Source organism: Cataglyphis hispanica, chromosome 12 (assembly GCF_021464435.1).
Source record: "Cataglyphis hispanica isolate Lineage 1 chromosome 12, ULB_Chis1_1.0, whole genome shotgun sequence".
Lineage (NCBI taxonomy): Eukaryota > Metazoa > Arthropoda > Insecta > Hymenoptera > Formicidae > Cataglyphis > Cataglyphis hispanica.
Window position 1 is genome coordinate 2,933,071 of NC_065965.1, and position 23,376 is coordinate 2,956,446.

At 31.8% G+C, this 23,376-nt stretch overlaps 3 protein-coding genes across 7 annotated transcripts; all 3 read right to left on the bottom strand.

Moving 5' to 3' along the window:
• Window positions 1–973: 973 nt before the first annotated feature.
• On the bottom strand, window positions 974–7,996 carry LOC126853261 (uncharacterized). 3 transcript variants are annotated; one of them, XM_050598852.1, is made up of 3 exons: window positions 7,852–7,996; window positions 5,094–5,426; window positions 974–4,964 (listed from the first exon to the last, which is right to left on the bottom strand). In XM_050598852.1, exons 1-3 carry the CDS (start codon window positions 7,864–7,866, stop codon window positions 1,362–1,364), a joined length of 3,951 nt encoding a protein of 1,316 aa, XP_050454809.1. In that variant the 5' UTR covers window positions 7,867–7,996; the 3' UTR covers window positions 974–1,361. The 3 variants fall into 3 exon arrangements, with proteins under 3 accessions (XP_050454809.1, XP_050454808.1, XP_050454810.1); XM_050598853.1 differs by having other exon boundaries at window positions 1,497–1,713; window positions 1,784–5,426; XM_050598851.1 differs by having other exon boundaries at window positions 974–5,426.
• Window positions 7,997–9,956: 1,960 nt separating this feature from the next.
• On the bottom strand, window positions 9,957–15,642 carry LOC126853266 (uncharacterized). The gene is made up of 3 exons (XM_050598859.1): window positions 15,549–15,642; window positions 11,635–13,273; window positions 9,957–11,260 (listed from the first exon to the last, which is right to left on the bottom strand). The coding sequence occupies exons 1-3, from the start codon at window positions 15,567–15,569 to the stop codon at window positions 10,662–10,664; spliced, it is 2,259 nt and encodes a 752-aa protein (XP_050454816.1). The 5' UTR covers window positions 15,570–15,642; the 3' UTR covers window positions 9,957–10,661.
• A 1,737-nt stretch (window positions 15,643–17,379) lies between these two features.
• Window positions 17,380–22,228, bottom strand: LOC126853277 (uncharacterized). 3 transcript variants are annotated; one of them, XM_050598878.1, is made up of 7 exons: window positions 22,193–22,228; window positions 20,652–20,903; window positions 20,070–20,340; window positions 19,500–19,735; window positions 18,882–19,277; window positions 18,079–18,302; window positions 17,380–17,978 (listed from the first exon to the last, which is right to left on the bottom strand). In XM_050598878.1, the coding sequence occupies exons 1-7, from the start codon at window positions 22,193–22,195 to the stop codon at window positions 17,894–17,896; spliced, it is 1,467 nt and encodes a 488-aa protein (XP_050454835.1). In that variant the 5' UTR covers window positions 22,196–22,228; the 3' UTR covers window positions 17,380–17,893. The 3 variants fall into 3 exon arrangements, with proteins under 3 accessions (XP_050454835.1, XP_050454836.1, XP_050454834.1); XM_050598879.1 differs by lacking the exon at window positions 22,193–22,228 and adding an exon at window positions 21,403–21,489 and having other exon boundaries at window positions 20,664–20,903; XM_050598877.1 differs by lacking the exon at window positions 22,193–22,228 and adding an exon at window positions 21,403–21,489.
• Window positions 22,229–23,376: the final 1,148 nt, after the last annotated feature.

The window sequence follows — 23,376 nt, forward strand, 5'->3', positions numbered from 1 at the left end:
AGTATTTTCCGAGAAAGTGACAATTGCATAATAAAAATGCTTTAATCTGTATATATAAGCTCTATTGAGTAAATTTATAAACTAATGACTGTTACATATCACGAGGTGAACGCTTTTTCTTTCTGTGGGTTATGGATGAATTATTATTTCAATCAAATGGAAAGAATGTGATTGTGTTTTTACATTATGTTATTAATTTATTTTATAAACATTATATATATAGAGAGAAAGTTTCTACATATTAATATATAATTTAAGTTTTTCTGATTTAACAATATTTTTTAAACAGTATTCTTAATTAAATATATATTTTATAATTAAATTAAAATAAATAATAAAATTATAAAATTGAAGATTATAATACAAAGCTTTTTCAATTTTGATAAAAAAATATTTTCTCTCTGAGATAGTATTTTAAATGTTTTTATTAGTTTTATAGTAAGTTATCTAGTTTTATAGTAAGACTCAGATTGCAATTTGTGTTTTTCACAGAAAGATTTAAAAAAAAAACTGCTGCAGATGTTAATGAAATCATGGAAACGTTTCGTCTTGAAACTGTTAGTGCAAAAACTTAATACTCATTTGACTTTTAAAGATTAACTATGGAATCAATTTTTGAAATAATAATGTCAAAAGTATAAATAAATTTATTAAATTTTTTTTATATAATATTAGAAAAAGCATAAATGTACATATGTTATAATTATGCTCCGACATTAAATAAAATATATTTAAAAAAAACATTCAATACATTTAGACATAAATTTTTATACATTTATATTTAACACATATACAAAAATAAAATTTTATTAATACTTACCTCTTTTTTGCAAAATTTTCTGCATATTTCTTCAATATGGAAAAAATTTACTTGGTTTTCAATTCTATTTCAATATATGTCTAGAAGCAGATATATGAAAAATATATTAATGAAAAGGTAAAATAAGTAATATATAGGCAAACGCCGTACAAATTACAAGATGTATATATATTTTTCTTTTAAGTTAATATGTACATATAATATTTTCTAGAGCATCTTACACATGAGCGATGCTTTTCCTTTTCCCTCGACCCGAATGTTTTGTGTGTGCTAACATTCGATATTAACGATTAATTTTTCAACTTTCGTATAAAATATTATTTCTTATATATATAATTAAATCTTCATAGCTCAATTAATGCTGATATTATACAGTTTTTATCGATGCAAATAAGAAAAAATTTTTCTTTTTTTATCGAATAAGATAAACAAACTTATTACTTAATTCTAGTCATTTTGCAAACGAATCTATGAATCACGTGCAGATACAACAAACGCATTTCGTGATCAAATATCTCGCTTGTACTTTTGATTATAGATTTTACGCGTTGCCGTTCCCCGAATAGACTTTTTTATTGATACCCGAATCCGATTGCGACGCAACATCAGACCTGTTCATATAATCCCTTAGGACGTTGTTATAAAATTGCTGCTCTAGTCGATGCTTCTCGGTTTCGAAATATTCTTTTACCTGATCCTTATCGTTAAAATAATTTTGTGTGTTTCTGGTTGGTAATTGTTTATTCTTCATCAACAAACCAAGAAGATTATGCATTCTGGGATGATTAATATCATAGTTATTATTTTTCAAGGACTTGATCTCTCTCAAAATTTTACCAATATTTGGTTTTGCCGTAGTGAATGCTGAATATCTATCAAAGGACGGCTGATGCCTAGAATCATAGCCAAAGTTATCCGGATCCATATATAAATGTATATCACTAGAAGACGTTTCTAGTTTACCGGATTTAAGCGGCGAATTGCTCGGTCTTGCCGGTTTTCTCGGATTATTTTTGAACCTCAAGGATCCTGGTCGTTTCTTCGGCTTGTCGTCAAAAGGATTTTTCGAATGTAAAGGCTTCGACTTTGGTGGTGTGAGAAATTCTCTTATACGGCTACCATCTTTGAACTCGTCGAAATTGAAGCTCAAATCTTCCGGTTTACGTTTATGATCTGGTTTAACAGGGCCATGATAAATATGTATCGGTCCACGGGGTCGAGTTTTCAGCAAATGTTCCAAGGTTGCTAGTAGCGGATCTGGTTTCTTTTTACCGCTTGAAGATTTTGGCGCATCAGTTGCGTACACGTTTTGCATACTTTGATGCGCCTCGAGAATGTCTTTATTCTTGGATTCCGTCAAAGAAGCTCTCAGTTTCTGCATTTCAAGTCTTAGCTTTGCCAAGTCGTTCGCTTCGAGATCATTCTGACTGTTCTGACCGTTCTCCTGGGGCTTTCTGTCATTATTCCACTTCTGTGAGTTATACATCGTCTTCAGAGACTCTTTAAACATCTCCTCGGCGTAATTCTGCAAATCCGAGGCCAGCTTCGGTTTTACAATCAATTCACTTTGCGCCGCGTATGACGGTTTAAAGAAATTTCCTCCAGGCATGACAGGTACCAAGTTCAAACCTTGTTGAATAGGTTCTTGGGCCGGCAACTTATTGTTGAGAGCATTTTGATCTTTAATGATGTCAACATTCGGGACAAAATTAATGGGATTGAACATCGGTCGTTCTTGATTTTGCAACGTTTTGATATCCACCGAGCTTAGTTGCTTAAGTTTATTACCGTTTTCTGTCAAAGAATTCACGTAATTCTGAAGATCAACGGTCTGCGGATTAACTGGAGTGACCGTACTGAAAATTGGAATAGGCGTTGTCAGAACAGCAGCCGGATAGTGCATCGTCTGATATGTCGTATCAATTGGACTTGACTTAATATTGGGATTCACGATTTCGACGTTTCTAGTGCCCACATTTGGAAGATGTGCGCTGCCTGACGATGTATCAAACGCATTCACAACGTTGTTCGAATGACTAACCGTGTTGTCAGCAGCTTGCAGCGTGATAGCGCCTAATCTATGATTTTTTATCAACTGTTTATTCAACTGCTGCATAGCATGCGCACCATTACTTTGTAGCTTGACATACTGCTGCGTCTGATCGCGCGGATGTTGCATCAGATTGCCATTTTGCAAGTTTTGTTGAGGAATCAGTTGTTGAGTATTCACAGTTATACCGTTTAATGTCGCACTGGGTTGCAGTATAGTCGGCATTATTTCTTGATGTTGCACCTGCTGTGTATTCTGATTTAGATAATATGAATTGACGTTAGTCGGTTGCTTCTGTTCATTCTGACCAACGCCTAAACTTGCGGAGGTCAGAAAGTTTGTACCGGAAGGTGAGTACGTGTTCTTTTTATTCTGCGACTCCATGTTGATTCTGCTTTCCGACATTTGACCGAGACCAGATAATAGCGTAGGCGCCGTCGACGAACTTTGTATCTGTAAATTACCGTGATGTATTAAATTTTGACCCTGCATTCCGTGAGGATTTACATGGATCTGAGTTGCTTGAAGCGGCGTTTGCATAAAGCTCGGATATGTTTGAAGAGTCGGTTGCGGTATTAACAGTTGTTGTATACCGGAATGAATTTGATTAATCGGTATCTGATGAATAACAGTAGAAGTCGTTCGCGGAGTTACATTGTTACTCTGCACGTTTTGAACTCTCTGTAATGCTGGGCTCAGACTGGACGTTAAGGCAAATACCGGTGTCATAGTACTTGGCAAATAAGTCTTTAGAGTATTCTTGTTCTGTTCGTTTGAATGAGAAAGCAGTACCGTGTGTACGGGATTTTGATAAGTATTTTGACCGACGATAATGTCAGGCAGCGGCGTGGAGACCGCCAGATTCTGCAAGTTCACGAAGTTCTTCGATAGTTGTGCCAAATTCTGTGCTAGGTCAGGTTGAGGAGTGCTCAGGAGAGGAGCAGTCGTGCCAAACGCTCCAATTGGCGCGACGGTGGCAACATTTTGCAGAACTGCGTTAGACATGTCAAAACCTTGACTACTGCCTAACGCGGTCGCATGATCGAAGTTTGCCACGGGTACAAAATTAACCAAGAACTTTGGCTTCTCCATCTGATTCAATTCAGCTCTGTTAGATTGAGAGATCTCGAAACTTGGAGAAATCTGATTCCATGAATTGACAATTTTTTGTCTGGATCCATTGTGTACTTTGGAGCCTTTTGTTTCTGCATTACCGCCTTTGAAACCGTATCTATCGTCTTCGACACTCTCGTCATGATTCGCACTAGGATCGTTGAGCCATGGATTTGCCTTCATCTTGTACTGCTGTGATCTTCCTTTAGAAGAGCTGTGCTTATTTTCTTCTGTACTGTCATTTATTGTGCCGCGATGTTCTTTCGGAAGTTTCCTAGAAGAATCAGATGGACGTCTTCGAGTCTTTTGCACCCTCACTCTTGGTTGCTCGATGTACTCGGAATCTGTACTCTCGTCCGAGAGATTTTTGGAATCCTCCGTGCGATGATAACTGCGCTGCCTATTATTGTCGTTATAAACTTGATAGTGATTTAATGTCTCCGAATTGGAAGATTTCAAGTTCTCCAAGGCTGTATCCGAGCCGCTGTTCATGTCCGTCTTATAATTGCTCGACTCAGCGACCACGACCGGCTTGAATTGATAATGTGTTCTCGACGATTCCGCTATATTGTCGTAAGTTCCGCTATGCGTTAGTTCATTGACCTGATAATTTGTCCTTGATGACGAGACTGTCGCTGCATTCTGTCTGTGATTGTCGTAGTTCGCGGTATTTTGATGATTATCAGCAACTTTCTCTTGTTCATAAGTAATTTTTTTCATATCTTGCGCATCGTTGTACGAGTATTGTGCATAGGGATCTTTGTCATTAGTTTGCTGCGACTGCTGACCATAATTGTGCGCATAATTTTTTCTTTTTTTTTCTTTTCCTTCATTTGAATGTTCTGAAAAAGACGCGTCAGGTTCGCTATCAGTCTCGGTATTCACCGTGCTGTGTACGTTCTTGTAAAATTCCTGGTAATTAGCCACCGCGGGAGTGTCGTTGTTGACCTTCAGCAACTCGAATTCATTTGACCGCCCTTCCTGGAAACCGAAAGACCTACGATTCGTCAATGATCCAGGATAATTCAAGAAGATCCTCGCTTCCGAGGAATACGCTAAATCTTCCTCAAATTTTTTCTCCCTCACGTCCAAACTGTCTTGAGCACTTACAGCATTCCTGGCATCTCCTCTCTCTTCAGACTGATTCTCTTGCTCTGACTCATTGGTCTCTAACGATGAGTCGTACGAATCAGGATCGTTGTACGACGGAGACGATACCATAGGTACAAAGCCGTTGGAATTTTCATAGTGTACCGTTGCGCTTTCTGATGAGTATATGCGCGAGATCTGCTCTTGAGAATTTTTTGAATCCGAGTTTGAATGTTTTGCAGCCTCTACTATATTCTCTGACGCAGTTGCGAGTTGATCGAAAATCTCCTCACTTTTTAAGTTGACGCCTTCTGTCCATCTTATTTGCGGCCAGCTAAAAACCATCAATATGACCTGAAAGATGAAATATGATATTAAATTGCGATTAAAATTTGAAATAAATAAATTAAAAAAATAAATAAAGTATTAATAAATAGAAATAAATTTACTTAAATAAAAATGTCATAAATATTATGTACAAAATCAAATATAACGTAAAATATACAAAATAAGAATTAATAATGAAACCAAATATAACGTAAAATATGCAAAATAAAAATTAATCAAAAACATACACAATGCAAGGCAACACAAGATTCTCATGTAGAATATATCTTCATCAACATTTTAACTAAAAATGAAAATTTTATTATAAAAAATGCAATTTATGCAATATATCGCATAATTAATATTATAATTGATATTAAATTGGCCATAAAAGAGAACAATTATTGTAAAAATATAAGATTTTTAGATATTTATATATCTCCAATATTGCACGTTTTTAAGAAAGAAAGTAGTATATGCATTGCAAGGTTTGGATAACCGCTCTATAATAGTAAGTAGCGTTAATTGCTGTTTCGTCAAGGAGATGACCTAGAAAAGAAAAGCAGACTAGAAAAGTAAAATGCCAGAGCATGTAAGATGATAAGAATAAGGACTGAATGTGCACGGAAGCAAATCTTTATAGACTTTCTCACTGATTCATAAGCATTTGAATCTATTTGACAGTAATCGGTTCTTCATACAAAGTATGTATGATTGCTAAGTTAATAATTTTAGATAGCAAAAAGAATTGTCAAAGCTTGAAGTGTGTGTATAATAATATGATAAATGACTTTTCTTTTATAAAATGCAGAAACACGAACAACCAACACATAGCTCGACCGTTTAGAGAGTGCCGGTGAAAAGTAATTGCGGAGAAAACACAGCCAATTTAAACTATGTAATTCTTCATGCCTATCGTTAAACAAGTCGGTCGAAGTTGTCGATGGAAATAAACGTTGTTAATATACATGTCTTTATCTAGTTGAAACTGTCTTACCAAATTTCGAAAGCGTTCAATATTACTGATGTATGCACTTGATAATTTGTTCATAATTGATATGTACATAATTGATATGTACATAATTGATATGATTATAATTGATATGTACAGATTATTCTTTTTATTTATAATTAAATTTAATTATCTAATTAAAACATTAGAAATTAATATAATAAAAAATTTTTATACTAAAATACATTTATCAAAAGTGTTAACAAAAGTGTTAAGTACTGGAATATTAAATTAAATTATTTTTAAAACTCAAAATATATGTTTTAACTTAATAAATTTAAATAATTGACTTGAAATAATGCAACAATTTTATAAAATTATAGCTTATTTATAATTTGTCTTTATCACTATTTGCAGTATTTAGCAATAGATATTTATTTAATTTTACAATTAAATTATTGCAATTAAACTAATTAATTAAACTTACAAGCTTAAAGATTATTATTTATTAACTTCACTCTTTTATTAATGTATTTATAAAAATTTTTAACTAGCATAATAAAATATTTATATATTATTTTAATTAATTATATTGTAATCAATAAACTATAGTATTACAGTTTTTCTCTATCATTTACATATTATTTTTAATTTAATATAAATTCTAAGTGCAACATTTTTTTATAATAAAAACACATAATTTACAAAATATTAAATCTGTGTATGAAAACGTATGCAAATAGAGAAAGAGAGAGAAAGAAAAAAAGAAAACCACTGATGACCACGGCTCTCACAAAAAGAGAGAAAGAAACAAATATATATATATATATATATATATATATATATATATATATATATGTCATACAATGTAAAATCAAATTTTTTAACAACAAAACAATGAATCATTAAGTAAAAGCATAAAGTATTTTATTGGTATAAATAAAAGTATATATATATGTTTTAAAAATAAGTCTAAACGTTAAGAACATATTCTATTCATTGTAAGAATGCAAAAAAGTTATACGTGTGGGGAAAAATGAATTTCATAGCAATTTTTAAGTATGGATTTATTTTAGAAAATTTTTATAATGATAACAATTTTATATGTATATATGTGTGTGTATGTATGTTTTGTTAAGATAAGAAATAAATAAAAAATTTATTAATAAAATAAAAAAAATTTGGCATTTAAAAATAAATATTTAAATTATTTATATTAAGAATAGACAAAATGCGCGCTCAAAAATATTTTTTTTCTTTATGTATATGATAAATTATATAAAATATATTCTATAAATTAATTATATATACACATATTCTTCAAAAATATTTTTCAGCATTTTGTATATGAGAAAACCTATATCACCTATATTAATTTAACATCAAATTTTTTATATATCACGTTCCTTATTATTTATCTGCACAGAAATTAAACAATTGATTTTGCCACTACACAATAAACTTCACATTTTCACAAAGTACTTTAATCCAAGTACTTACATAGCGTAAAATCATTTTCGTCAAATGTGCTGATTCTTTAAAGATCCTCGAAAAATCAAACACAATCAAAAAGATCCGTGTCTCACACTATAATCCGCGTACACATTGATTGCAATCATCCGTTCTCGTATCCTCGCCTTGTAATTCCAAGGATCCTGCGTGGCGAGCTTCCACGCGAGAACTGAGCCACATAGTAGATACGCGATTTTCTTTATACAGTCTAATGGCCAAGTGAAAAATATCGTTCTAAATATTATCCTGTAGACCAGACGATCGCGGAGAGTACTTTCATTCGCAACACGCGAGCGAGCCGGGAGAAATATTGTCCAGTATATCGCAAAATGTGATGCCATTTTTTTCATTATCATGGAACTCGAGCAGCGGAATTACTATGTACAGAAATGAAGATATGAGCAACGAGATGTACAGAATAGAGCAGAATCATCTTTCACTGCAATGAACATTCTACAAAAAAGTCTAATCTTTTAATAAAAATTATCATATTTTAAGTTTTACGCAAGGGATCCTATTGAAGAACATCATAAATCAGTGGAAAATAGCGATCGCCGCAATTTTCAGATATATGCATATGGGGGATACATGGGGAAATGCATCCAAGTAACTTGTAATTGCATAGTGAAATCTATCAATATTTCCGGTGTTTCGCAATCTTCAAATTTTCGACTCCGACAGGACCAAATGGGACTTGTCAGTATTTTTTCTGCCGTAGTTTTATGCGCTCTAGAACACACGCATTATGCCTGGTACGGCTACTCCTCCCAATACGGTCCGCAAACGTAGATGAACGCCCGTGTGTAACACGGGTCGATCTTTTCCCTGCGAGTGTGTATTTCGTGCTCGAGCAGTTTAATGTCTTGCGTTTAATTGCCGTAGATGCAATGCAGATATCATCGAGGCCTCTCGTTGTGAAAACGTAGAATTAACTACTGTGTAGAGCGCGGGTTGAACGTCTTTCTTACTCGTGTCAGATAATTAACTTTAATTGCCCGGTTCAACGACACCGGTCATGTCGATACACATATCTTTGGACATGCACACTCGTATACGCGCCATTATGTGGCAGTACATTTTTAATTTAAATATTATTATACACATTAACACGCACATACACAAAAGTATATTTAAGCATTGTCCATGAGTAAAAGTATAATTACGCTCAATGACCGCTGATGTGCTGGACGTAAATCGATAACAATTCTTATTGTAAGGTCAAAGACTTTTACTTTACTTATATATACATATATACCGTATGATCACATTAGGAAAGTTAATAACTATGTTTCAATCTAAAGTGCATCATTTTTCTCAATAAATGATCAGATAATATATACATACCTATGTTGTTCAGATAATATATCATATAGAATGTCTTTAATTATATAGAAACTGCCTTTTAATCAATTTGTGTTATCTATTTTTCTATCTTAGTAATAATTTCAGTAATAATTATAAATATAATTGAAGAAAGATATATTTCATATATGACAAAAGATTATTCATGAAAAAGATACCAAGTAATTTTTTTTAGACACAATTCATATTTTTTAGATTTTATAAGTTAATTAAAATCTTTATAGTATAATATATTCTGTTTTTTAGAAAGTCCTGTTCCAAAAATAAAATTTTCAATACGTAAACTAGATCAAGCTATAATATATATGAGAAAAGAAATAAGAATAAAAGCAGAAAACCATGTCTTAGCAATCATATACAGATTCTGATTTAATCATAATGATTCATCATTTGTTTATCATTATCTATTTATGCACATATAGAATATTATTATACTATTACTTGCTTTTCTCTTGCTGCATTAATCTTTATACATGTAATTATCTTTATCTAATAGAATATATTATTACACATTTTTTTAAAAGAAAAAAGCTTATTATTAAAATATAATACAAAATTTTTCAAATTAAAAGTTTATAGAATTTACAATATTTCCAGAATATGTAAAATAAGCAACATCCGACAGAAGTAAATTTTAAATAATGAAAAGTATACAAACGTAAAAAAAAATTAGTCCTTTTTTATACAAACAATTTATATAAAAAATTTAGGCACAAATAACAGCAACAGAATTTGTATAAAAAGATGTCTCTTACTTGCTCACTTTATTAGTTTATAACAATTCAGTATACAAGTTATGATTAGCTTATATTGTGTATGAAAACTTAAACATTACAACTTAAAAGGTACCTTTCTGAAGTATAAAAATTTGGTTAATTTTTCGTAGGTACATTTGCAAAGCCACAAGTGTGCTTCGATTATACTACTGCTTTCCTAGAACAAGAAGTATTAACACTAACAGATTCCGGTTCTCAGCAAATCAGTAGCGCAGGTACATATTGTAGACATTATAATACATTGCACAAACCCATTAAATTACTATCACTAATGTCCGATATAATGTCAATTATTTTTTTAAATTGTTTCATGGCACGAAACGTTTTAATTGCAAGATTAAAATGATAAAATATACCAAATAATGTATATTACACTTAATTATTAAAATATTTTGAAATAAAAAATTGTAAAAAATATTTTTTTATGGGACATTTTGGATTTGATATCATTCTTGGCAATTAATGTCGTCATAATAATCAGTCGCTTTGACTTAACTTTCGCGTTCTATCGTAGTTATAAAGAATTTAAATGTATAATTATTAGAGTATATAATTTTTAATAACTCAACTAGCGGAAAGATCGAATTGAACGATAGAGCACGAAAGTTAAGGATTATTTCTCTTCGCAATTTTTTCTGCTTTTTATCATACATGCACAATTCAGTTCTTAATTCTATGATTTTCGAACCTCGGATCATCCACGATTTGCACGCTCTTCACTTTCGGTCGGATAGCTGTGCGTTCGCCGTATTTCACGCTCGAGAGGCTTTTCTCGACATCCAAATTGCTTGCCTCATAACTCGTTCTGCCGATGTAAGATTCCGATGTAGGATTACCGACCAGATCTTGAGCATTACTATTTTGTAATAATTGTGCCAGCTGTCGCAGTGGACTCGTGGAGAATGAAGCTTGATCCTTTGGGAGTTGATTACTGCCAAAATCAAAATTGGTCGGTCGCGCCAATTCTTCGATACTTCTGGCATACTGAAGAAGATACTGTTGCAGAAGGGCCTTCAGGTTCACGTTCGGCGTGGCATTGGATTGAATAGGCGATACGCCATCTACTCTTAGAATAATTACGGGTATGAGAGAGTTTCCGGCTTGCACAAATGTCGGCCGCACATTGAGAATGGACGCGGGATTCTTAATGTACTGCGAAATCGATGGATTGTAATTCAATAGGTCTCCGTACTGCAGATTTGAATAATTATCCAGATTTTTACCGTTCACGTTAGTTTTCTTGGCTGAATTTTTGTGAGCTGAAAACATACAATATTAATTCAATAAAGAAGATTTTAAGAAGAAAAAATAATCATTCTTTTTTTTCATTTAACATTTATGTGCTATTAATTTTAATATCAGATCGAATGTATAATTTGTAATTATAAAAAACTTATACAAAATTTATTACAAGAATTTTAAAAATTTATTATCTGCTATAAAATTAAAATCCTTATTATTTAATTTTTTTATATTAAATTTATATTTAATAATTTCAGAAATCTTTAAAAGGCCAAAATCATATATCGAGCATAAAACATTATGAAAAATAATATTCTTTATTCCGGGGATACTTATTTTATCAAATATAATAATTATTATATAAAAAAAATATTATAAAATATTAACTCACTCGATGGTACAAAAACTCTGCTGGGCGTCGTGCTTCTCGGAGCGCTCTCCGTGGTATAAGAATTGATATATTCCGGATTCGGACTGTTTACCATATATTTCGAGATAGGTCGACTCGATGTCTCGTATCGATTTTTTTGATTCTTCCCATTTGCCTTGACAGAATTTCTCAACGGCGAAGAGGTTGTCGAATATGTGACTCCGCTGCCAGCTCTCGCTTGCTGCGGAACGATCTGCTTCTGACCCACAAGATTCTGATAGCCCAACCGATATGCCTGCTGCTGCGGCAGTTTAGACAAGGTCTCGGCCGATATGAACGGGGTCGGGGGACCGCTGGGTTCCGGTGATATCGGAAATTGCATTGGGCCTTGCGACAACACATTATTCTTCGTGGAAACGGACTCATCGATCTGCGACGCGTCCTGAGACGGCCTGGCGGCCTGTAACGCCTCCAGGGACGGGTACTCAGAGTAAGTTTCATACGTCCTGGGTGGCGTATCGGACACTCGACCATCCGGATACTTCCAGAATATCTTGTTTTCATATTTGACGCCGTTTTCCACTGTGTATCTGGGCAGATTGGCGAACGATCCGGCGTTCTCCGCGTAGCTGGATTGACTGGGTGCTGAGCTCGAAGATTCCATCGTGTTCAAAGAAGGTCGACTGTAATCGTGAGAATTCACCTTTGATTGAACGCCGATGTTTTCTAAGAAAACAGCGGTGTCGATGGAATTAACTGTCGAGGATTCCACCGAGCTTTGCACCGGCGCGTAAGCTTGCACGTTTATCGCGTGCTGTCCCAAGTATCTCTGAGAATTCACCTCGGCATACGACGGCGGACTTGGTGTGACGTAAACGTATCGATTTGAACTGGAGGTCGTGTAACTTTGCGGGCTTGGAGTGACGTAACCCGCCTCCGCTTCCGCAGAGTTTAACATCAGAGATTGCGGTGTGGTGGACGCGTACGCACCGTCTCGATAATCCACGTTTGAGTACGTCTCGATGGGAGGTCTCACGGTTGAAGAGAAGCTCCGATATCGCTCGGGGTCGGACGTCTTTATCAATTTCGTTCGCAGCCCGAACACGGGCTGAGATATCGCAGGATTGTAATACTGATAGCTCGTTGGATTCTGGAAATTCAATCTGATCGAGTCGCGATTTTCGTACGATCCGGACTGGGATCTTAGATCCGCGTACGAATCGAGAACTGGTTTTTGATTGATCGATGGTGGTATTTTTTCAATTATAGTCCTCGGCAGAAACGGACTGATAGATTCCTCTATGGACACGGTGGTTCCGGTTTTCCCAGCGGGAAAGTAATAATTGTACTTCCGCGGGGCGTGCAGCACGTTCCGGTCAAAGCCGTAACCAAGGTGGTTGTTGATGGTACGCTTCGACTTCTCATCGGCGGTCGCGTTATCACCCGAGGTTGTGTTATCGAAATCTATAAGTATTATCGGCGGTAAAATCGGCATGATCTTTACGGCGCTGTCTTGCTCTTGCTCCGCGCTCTCGGCATCATTCGGAACATCGTCGGAAACGGAATGCTCGACGCTGTCCGTGTCGTTCACCTTGATCTTTTTGCTTCCGGTAGTTTCTGTGTTGCAGAGCGTTCCAAAGATCAATAGGAATGCGATGATCTGAAAGTCAGAGGCATATGTATGTAAGAAATCGCAGCAAAACAATGTAACAATGTGTTGGTCATCGATCTCGATGCTACGGTAAAGGTAATCTCACTTTCACTTCTCTTCCCTGTTTGTCAAGTGAATATGAGGAATGCTTCGAGGAAATTCTGATTGAATTCTTGCAACCATAATAAAATGTAACATCTTAAAGAATGTAAAATAGCGTTCATCTTATTTATCGATGTCTCTCAATAAATTATGTTATAATTGCGAAGATAATAAGTGGATAATTACGACCTTGGGAAAAGGAAGTAGCCGAAAGAGGAAATATGAAAAGATATTTCTGTAGAGTCAGAGTCAAGTGTGTTGGTCAACATCGTTAAACAGGTTTCATTCGCCGAGCACTTGCAATTTTCACCGCTTTCTTTAAACATCCACGATCCACGCAGTATGATAGTGGTTGAAAGCGCTTTTTATTCGACTAGTAAAATACCTTACCAATAATTGTATAAAAAGTAAAAATCTAATAATGTTAAAATGTGATTATATAATAAAAGAAACATTATCAATATCAGCTAAAAAAATTAGATAAAAAAAAATGATAAATACATATTTATATAAATACAATGAAATGCTCAAAATAAAAAAATAGCTTCAAAAAGAATATAAGTAACATTTGTAAAGAATTTATTTTCCACTATTTTCCACAATTTATGTTTTAGTTTAATCATACTTTGACATATATATTTTCGATTTAATTTAATACATACTAATTATTTAAATAAATAAAAAGAAAAAGAAAACTCTTTCTCTCCTTCTCTCTAAAGAAAAAAAAAACATAACAAAGTTAAAGTAAATACAAACTAAACATAAAATTCATATATTGCAAATGTAAAACTTGAATGACATCTAGCTTCTTTTATAATTATATAATTCTTTCATAATTATAAATTATATTTATTTTTCGACATCGAAAACGGCAAAGTATGTTTTCAAACAAATTGTATCAATCAAATCCTTTCCCATTTTCCGACTGTAACCATGCCGGCTGCATCCAGCGCTGCAATTTCGGCGTTAATGACCCAATAAATATTCAGCATGCGACATGAAGAAGGATGCGTGCGCGATCTGTCAAAAGCAGCCGTTCATCAATGCGTCGATCGAATTGACGACGGTTGAAATGTAAAAACATGAGCAATCGTGTTGCAATCGAGAAGACGGCAGATTTCATGCCGATCTCACGACGTCTCGATCGTTACGTCGATGCGAAACCGCACGTTATTTAACGCCGAAAAGACCGCGATCGGATCTTCCTCGCGATGAATAATCGAGAAAGAGAGAGAGAGAGAGAGAGAGAAATGATGCATCCCCATTGACTTTCACTGACTTATTCAAAAGCACATCTGCCGGCTACTTTATCGTCGCCTCCTCGTATCGTGGACATAAAAAAAAATTCCGAGGCACTTTCACCGCAATTACGTCCGATCGGATCCAGGAAACATTTGTGCGTGATCGAGAAAAAAGAATTTTTTGAAGCTATTGTACACTGAAAAATGACAGCATATGTCGGTTGCCGAATTTCTGTTAAAATATTTCCCACAGATTTTCAGTATTAAAGCTTCAATCGAAGAGATTAATAAATTCGTATAGAACAGCTGCAACAGGGATTTTGCGCGATCAATCCTGCTAATAACGTATTTCACGCACAATAGTCAATTTTTCGATTACATATAACAGTATCAGTGACGTTTATCGTAAAAAATGTGATTCTGTAATTATAATTATAAAACGTTTTATTAAAAGATTAAAATATTATAATCATGAAGAAGACAAAATATATATTACAATCATGAGAAAAGATTGCAGAAAAAAAGATTGCTTTCATATAATATACACTTTTCCACATTATTATATCAATACAATATGAGAGAATACGATATATTTTTAAAAGAAAATTGTAATATTAATTAAAATAGCTAAGGTGCGCGGAAAAATAATAATAAATTTTTATTTTACTAATAAAACATTACATATTTGAAAGAGAATTTTTTATTATTTTTATTTTTATTTTTATTTATTGAAAAGAGATAATAAAAAAACCATATTTCTATTAAATGTAATTTTCAATAGATCGTCACACACACACACACATGTAATTAATTTATAATACATCACGATAACAAACGCGCTACACATCAGCATTAGTATGAATAAGATGCGAAACAAGGATTTGAACGAAGAGAAGTTCCTGCAGGATATTATCGGAGGTAAGTTTAATTCAAGTACTTACGTATACTCTAGCAAGACTCATGACGGCCGACCTTAAACCTGCTGGCTTGGCAAACTTGTCGTGTATGTTTGGTACTGATGAAGCTGAGGCCAGAACATCCCACCTTATATGCCCTCGCTTCTGTGTGAGAGAGATACCATCATTATAGTTTCACCACAGCGAAACGAACGCTATTCGTGTTCGATACGGAAAGACACCTGCCAGTAGCGTAGTGATTTCTGACAGACCATATTGACCATTCTGACAGAACATATTGATTACGCGAGCCTTTTTCTATTACGCAAACTAACCAACATAAATTCTATTATATTCTAATTCAGATTAAGAAAGTTAGTTTTGGACCTCAAAGGAGATGCCATAGAACGCCGTAGAACGCTCGTTAACGAAGTATCAATCTAGAATATATTTCTATGTGAAAAACAGAACTCAGCCATCTACGGAAAATTACGTTATTCATAACGAATACAGCCCATGAGAATATATTATCATATATTTAAAAGTATAATATGTGCGAAATGCAGCTCACATTTAATTCCATTTTAGCTTGAACATATCGCGAAATGTATCTGCAGAAAAGTCCAGTAAATTATGCATTTATGAAAAAGAAAGCATCTCCCTTGTGCATAATGCAGAGTTAATGACAAAGTGGCAATCAGAATTTCAAGCGGTTAATTTCGATGCGCCTACACCGTTGGACTTGTCTCCGTGACATCAGCTTTCTCGTATAAAGGATCTCTGCCGATATACTGTGCTCGCAAAAATACTTATATATATATATATATATATGCATTCTCTTTTCGACATTAAATATTCCTCCCATAATTCATGGCTTTTTGGTATCCAACATACATTGCAAAACTGTCATAAATTGTCATAAATTGTCAACATAATTGATAATTTTATATAATCTCAGACATATCAATCACCAATAAATAACCTTATCGTTTTCACACACACTATTCTCATTAGGTAAAATAAAATTTTTATAGTTGTACAAGCTATATAATTTTTTAATCTATCTTTTCTAATCCTAAATAACATAAATTTTATTTATTTATGTTTTCTACAATCCATCACTATTTTAAATTGATTTTATCGTCTTAATGTATTTTTTACTTCCTTTTATAAAGTTACAGCAAATTCTTTACACACACACATACAAAACATATATATCACATCTTTGTTTTGTGAAGTAAATTTGTGTAAGAATAAAACTAATAAAACTAATAAAACTTTAAATTAAAAAAAAATTGCACTATGAAAAGTGCTGATAATTAATATTAAGAAATTTAATTAATCTGATATTTTTGAGCAATTTGTTTAATGAATCAAACATTGAATAAAGATCAAATAATATTTTGACTAATTATAGTTTTAAAATTTTTAGTATTAAAAATGATATTATTTATAAATAAAAAAAAAAATATTTTTTTAAATAAAAATGATAATATTATTATTATTTATATGTGCTAATTATTAGATATGATGTTTGTTATTAGAATCATTATATTATGTATAAAAAAAAATTGGAAGAGTATATTATAATGACATAAAATAATAAAATTTAATTAAAATTGTAAGGTTAAAATAGAAACAAAAAAAAAAAAATATAAAAAAAGCTTATCATTGCTTAAAAATAAAATTATTTGCATGTGTAAGAAAGTAAATTTAAATAATTTGTAATGATGATGAAACTTATCAATTTATATAAAAATTATTTCAGATTTGATTATATATATAAATTATTTATAAAAACGTAATTAAAATATAAATAGTGGAATGCAAATAATAATAAGCAAAAAATGTCAGAGAGTATGAAAACAAAATTCAATTTCTTATTACTTAATTATATTTATGATATACATGTTATTTAAAAAACATAAAATATGCCTGTATTCTATCAAATTAAAAAACATGATATGCTTTAATAAAAAAAACAAAAACAAATAATTACATTATGTTAATTTACATAAAATATAATTATTTGTATTACTACACTAACATTCTCATGTGTCTCAAATCTACGCTCTGAAGAGGTGGTTTCATCAATTTATTTTTTGTCATTTCAAATTTTATTGAAAAATCTTAAACACAAGATACGCCGTTTACATAGATACTCTCGCGTCGCTACAAACATTAAAAGAAAACAATATAAAAAGTTGCAAAATCTTCAAAGAAAGACTAGATGCGATGATGCTGCTGATCTCTATTTTCAGTCAGCATATTTTCGATGTCATCCCCAAATATGCCTCAGTCGTCATAATTATTAATAATCATGTTTTTATGCTGTACTGACCCTTATGTATGACATTCGTCAATCGTCATATCGCTTACAGCGATTCTCGTCATTCGGATTTGCGCTTCTTAAACGCAAAATTTACTTTTGACGGAAGAAAACCTCCTTCCAATTTTATTGGTCTTTCTCTGTACCTAGAACGGCAATTGTGGCAAGTAATTAGTATTAAGTACAAAAGTAGTAATATTTTTATAGATATATTTTAGTACGTCTAATTTATTCTCGCTATTATACCTGGCGCTATCTTGCGCAGCGATGATTTTACTCGGAATATACGTATCGAGTAGCGACCTTGGTTCTGTAGACAAGGAATGATCTTGCACTGACAAAGACTGATCTTGCACCGGCAAAGATTGTTCGTCTTCGATAGAAACAGGTTTCAATTGCGTAATACCGGATTTAAAGTCCTGTGGAGGCAATTGCGGTGGCACGAAGTGAGCATTGGGTTCTTCAGGCACCTAACACGTTTAAAAAAACTCAAAATTTTTATATCGTTGAATAACCTATTTAAAAGAAAACTCCGGAGAAAAGAGAACTTACGAAATATTTCAAATTTATTTAATTACATATAATAAAATTTTTTTATTTAATATTTTATTTTTTATATATTTAAAAGCAATAAATGCTTCAATAAAAAAAAAACAAACAAAAAAATATTAAAATAGCAAAGTATATGATGATTTTATTATTACTTTTAAAAAAGGAGATACTAAAAGTATTTTATGAAAAATAGCATACGCGCGTTTTTTATTCATTAAAATGCAAAAATATTAAATAATAAAAAATATATACAATATAGTAGTATATAAGTAATATTGCACACAGCAAAAAAATATAATTAAATTATACTAATTAGTTAGCAAATTATCCCGTTAATGATGCTCACGTAATTTAAATCTTTAATCATGTAATCATATAACCCTCTTCGCGAGTTAGAAAAAAGTTGATTAATGTAACGTAGTCACGCCAGTTATATTTATTTTGTTTGAAACGATAGTTTTGTGGTAAATTTATTTCAAATTCTCTCTTATACAAACCTTAACATAATTTTGTGGAAGATCTTGGCCAATTTGCTCCTGCAAGACTTTTTTCGGCGTTTCGGCATTAATCGTCGGTATAACGTACAATTGTTGTTGGGTTTGATATTGATTTATCTGTCCAGAGAGAGAATTGTCTTGAATGTATGCTGGAAAACGAGCATAAATATCGCTGTAAGCGGCAGCAGGATCAGTGTAAACTATGCCGGGCTGCGCGTAAACTAACTGCTGCACATAATGTGGTTGCGACGGCGTGATATAAGCTTGCGTGTGCAACAGCGTCTTTTCTTTAGCAGGCAACTGTTGGGGTTGCACGTATACGGGTGTCGTCAGCAGTGTGGACAAATTAATTTTCTTCGACGTAATTGGGAGATTATAAGCCGATCCTTTTGATGCCTGAAACATTTATGATTAGATAATAAATTCAATTACTAACTTCCTAATTATTTTAATATAAAAATATTTAGAAATTTATTTATTTATAATGCAGAAAAGTAAGCTTAACTTTTTTCTTATCTTGTTAAAATTATGATATTGCAGTATTGCGATTAATTATTTGTATAAAAATATAATGTAGTTATAGAACGCGCTGCGTTCGAAGATGCGATTTAAACTTACTTTGGTCCTAAATGTTGTTGGCACAACTGTGGAATAAGATGTTTTTGCAGAAGAGACTAATTGTTTCTGATTATATACGGGAGCGTACACGGGTATGGAAATTTGTTGAGCGTTGTTGGCTAACTGATGTAACGAAGGTTGCACCAATCCGGCACTTTTTCCACTCGGAGAATTAATATTCAATTGGGGATAATAAGAAAGCAGCTGAGTCACCGGAACATCGAGATAAACAGGTTCTGCAAATAAGAAAGCGCATTTAAATATTATATACATTTATTTGTGTAATATATATATATATATATGTATAATGAATATAGCCACACAGATTTATGTTCAGAAAATATTTTACTTAGCTTTTAAACAATAATTTTTTTTTTATTTTGGTATATTGTTACATTTTTTTTTATTCTGTAATAAATTTATTAGTACATAATAGTACATAATTTATTTGATATAATCGGTTTAAAATACTTTTTATATTATTACTTAAAATAGTGTGCACTACATAAATAATAAAATAAAAATAACATATATATAATATTAGAAAAATATTTTATATTTAATTTTTACCTCTGTTGGCTTTTGTGTATTTTTCTGTGATTGCTTTCTGTTGAATATTTTGAATGTGATTGCCTACTGCTATTTCTGGTTGGTAAGTAAATTTTTGAGATTCGTAGGCAATGGAAGTAACACCTTTTGCTGGTATTTCCTGTTGCTGTTGATATCCTCTGTAATATTGTATTGGCAGAATATGTTGCTGTGGCAAAATTTGGCTTGGCTGTTTATATTGTACTTCATGTACAGCATATTGGTTGGGTTGAATATATGCTTCAGGTGGTAGCTAATAACAATAATAAAATAAAGAAAATAAAAACTCTAATAAAAAAGATCGAAAAGCAATATTATATTATAATATATGTAATACGTTATTAAAAGAGTAAATACGTATTATTTGATATTTATATTAATTTTTAAATTTTGTATAAAAAATATTTTTTTATACAATATATTTTTTTAAAGACAATATGTACGATATTATAAAATCCAATTATAATTTTTATAAAAATTTTTTGATAACAAAAACCTTCCATTGTAAGAAAATAAAAATAAATAAAAATTTATATATGCTTCGACATTGACTTAATATCTTACGCTATATTTTACATCTTGAAATCCCTGAGGATGATTATACGATTCGGAATTACTATCCAAAGTACTATATTGGTTCGATATTTGATACTGCTGCTGATTGGGTTGAACGGCGTATTTCGTTTCATCGGTCTGGATATTCTCGTTCTTGGCTTTATTCTCAGCTCTCAGATTATCCCTTTCTATGTCTTCTAGATTAATTTTCTTCTCGGCATATGCAACCGTTACCAGTAGACCCAAAATTAAATAAACTTTCTGCAATCAAAAGAGAAAGTTAAAATTGCTATTGATTATCAATGCACGCTTCTTTTACCTTCTTTTTTTAAGTCACATCTAATCATGTATAAACCTGTATAGATTATTAAATATAAGAGTATATATATATATATATGAAGATTAGTTTGTTTCAAACATTTAAAAAGTTAATTATTTTTTTGAGAGATATTAGTAAAATTCAACTATTTAAAAATGTTTTCAAAGTTATTGATAATATTTCTATTACTTTAATAAAAGCTATACTTGATTAAATTCAATATAATTCGTTGTCAAAAAAGTGAGAATTCATAAAAAAAATGTTTATCCTACATTTAAAATAAAATTTATGAAAGTTTAACAAAGTTTCTTTGGAAAAACATAACACAATGTAAAATTAAATATTACGAACAATGTTTAAGTAATAAAACAATGTTAAAGTAATAATAACCGATATTCCTTATCGGCTATTTATATTTGTTTGAATTCTTTTTGCATTTACCATCATCGTTTCCGGCAAAAACGTATTTACACCGGGCACACTTTCACTGCACGCGAAGTTCTGGGTCAAACATCCGGTATGGACCACTCTTATATAGATTGTACTGCCCCGCCTCTGGGACAGGGCAGACTTTATTCCCCGACAAGTGTATCGTACTCACACAAGTATACATATCTTTCTCTTTTTTTATTCTCCGTAATTGAATTTTTACACATTCTTATAGTATGCCATGTATGAAAAAGAATTTAGACATAATAGCCATTTTGACGATACTTGGCATTGCTTGGGAAAAATGATTATCAATGCACGCGATTACTTTATGTGTGATCGTAATAAAAATCGCACGATTCATTATTCATGATTTATAAGAGAATCGCACATTTATACTTTGTATAGGTGCAGTTATATTTTTGAATATTATATGATTTTAATTTTAAATTAATTATTTTTAAGGAAAGGATTACTTATGAATGTCAAATTTAATTAAAATTACAAAATATTTTACGTAATAAGATTTTCACTCACTCACTGGCATATAAAAATAAAATTGTTATTTTTATTTTATTACATAAAAAATTTTACTTTATCAATATGGATTTCTTTAAAAGAAAATTTATCGCATAGATACGTTTTTATCGATTATAATCTATCATAGAATAAATACTCTTTCAAAATTTTGGTCTTTTTTTCTCAGCGACATAAAGTATTTTTTTCAAAACAATTATATAATGTATGACATATTACCTCACTGAATTATAGAAATAGAAACATTTTAAAAACATTTACTTACCATGTTGCAAATATACCAAAAAATACAAACACGACACAAGCACCTAGCTCTACTCTATAAAACCAAAGCAGATATGTGTTCTCTTATATAGCCTTTACCCCTACCGCTGCATCCCCTGTCAAGCAACACTTCACTTCTTGACCAAAGCGTGTGTGATAATCCGTGTCGGCTGTGGATCATGTAGAAGAATATCATCGCGATTCGAGTAAAAGTGAGAATATTCAACAAATTGCTTCCTAGCCGTTTCAGAACCGAATCTCATTTCAGAAAAAGACTGATATCTCGAAAATCTAAAGGTCACAGCATAACATTAGAAATTAAATTTTATATTTTTTTAAATTATTTTAAAAAACAAGATAAGACAATTAAAAAATTTATTACTTTTTAGTAAAATATGAAATTATAGAAACTAACAGTTTAGAAAAAAACATATTTAGCTTATATTAATATTTTTATCATTAAATTTATTTAAATGGATTAATTGAATTGAATGATGCCAAATACATATTTTCATGCATGAAACATTTACGAGCCACTCTCATATTGTACAGAATAAAAATTTATAAAATAAAGATCATAATTTTAAGTGATCGATAAATAAAGAAATGTTATTTTATTTGGAACATTTCATTTTGCGTTCATCAAACGAAAAACTAATTTTTCTATAAAAAAAGAAAAGACAGTCACGGTATCTTCGACGAGTCATTAAAGCGTAATTAACAGAAAGCAAAAAATCGATTATTAAATCACAATCTCCTGAGAATATGATATATCGTCGAAGAAATCAAGCTAGAAACGAGCTTCACGTATTTAATGATTATCGTCTTTCTACACACATATCCGTTCGCACAGCCCGCGGTAATTCAACAGATTGCACTAAAGTGCGTTAATAAACTGACGATATAAGTATCGACAAAATACTTTCCGCGTAAATCACTTCTAGTTTTTTCATCGTCATTAAACCTTGATAATTATCACACTCGCTTATTCAGTGCACAAAATTGCTAAATGACCAAATCTCAGTATGTTTTAATTCTTACATTAAATAAATAAAAGTTACAATAGGATATGATGTACTAAGCAAAAAGAAAAAAATAAATAATTAGGCGTATCTAATATTTCAAGTAATTTTAAGAGAAAGTGCAAAGCTCTCAAAGATTGATACCTTTCTTTCATATTTCTTT

What these genes read in the sequence shown, in the direction of transcription:
- LOC126853266 (XM_050598859.1), bottom strand. Translation starts at nt 15,569, where the DNA reads ATGAGTCTTGCTAGAGTATAC. An exon ending in TGAGTCTTGCTAGAGTATAC is followed by an intron (nt 13,274 to 15,548) that starts GTAAGTACTTGA and finishes TCTGACTTTCAG; the next exon opens with ATCATCGCATTCCTATTGAT. An exon ending in CAGAGTTTTTGTACCATCGA is followed by an intron (nt 11,261 to 11,634) that starts GTGAGTTAATAT and finishes GTATGTTTTCAG; the next exon opens with CTCACAAAAATTCAGCCAAG.
- LOC126853277 (XM_050598877.1), bottom strand. An exon ending in TTCAAGATGTAAAATATAGC is followed by an intron (nt 20,341 to 20,651) that starts GTAAGATATTAA and finishes TATTGTTATTAG; the next exon opens with CTACCACCTGAAGCATATAT. An exon ending in CAACAACATTTAGGACCAAA is followed by an intron (nt 19,278 to 19,499) that starts GTAAGTTTAAAT and finishes TAAATGTTTCAG; the next exon opens with GCATCAAAAGGATCGGCTTA.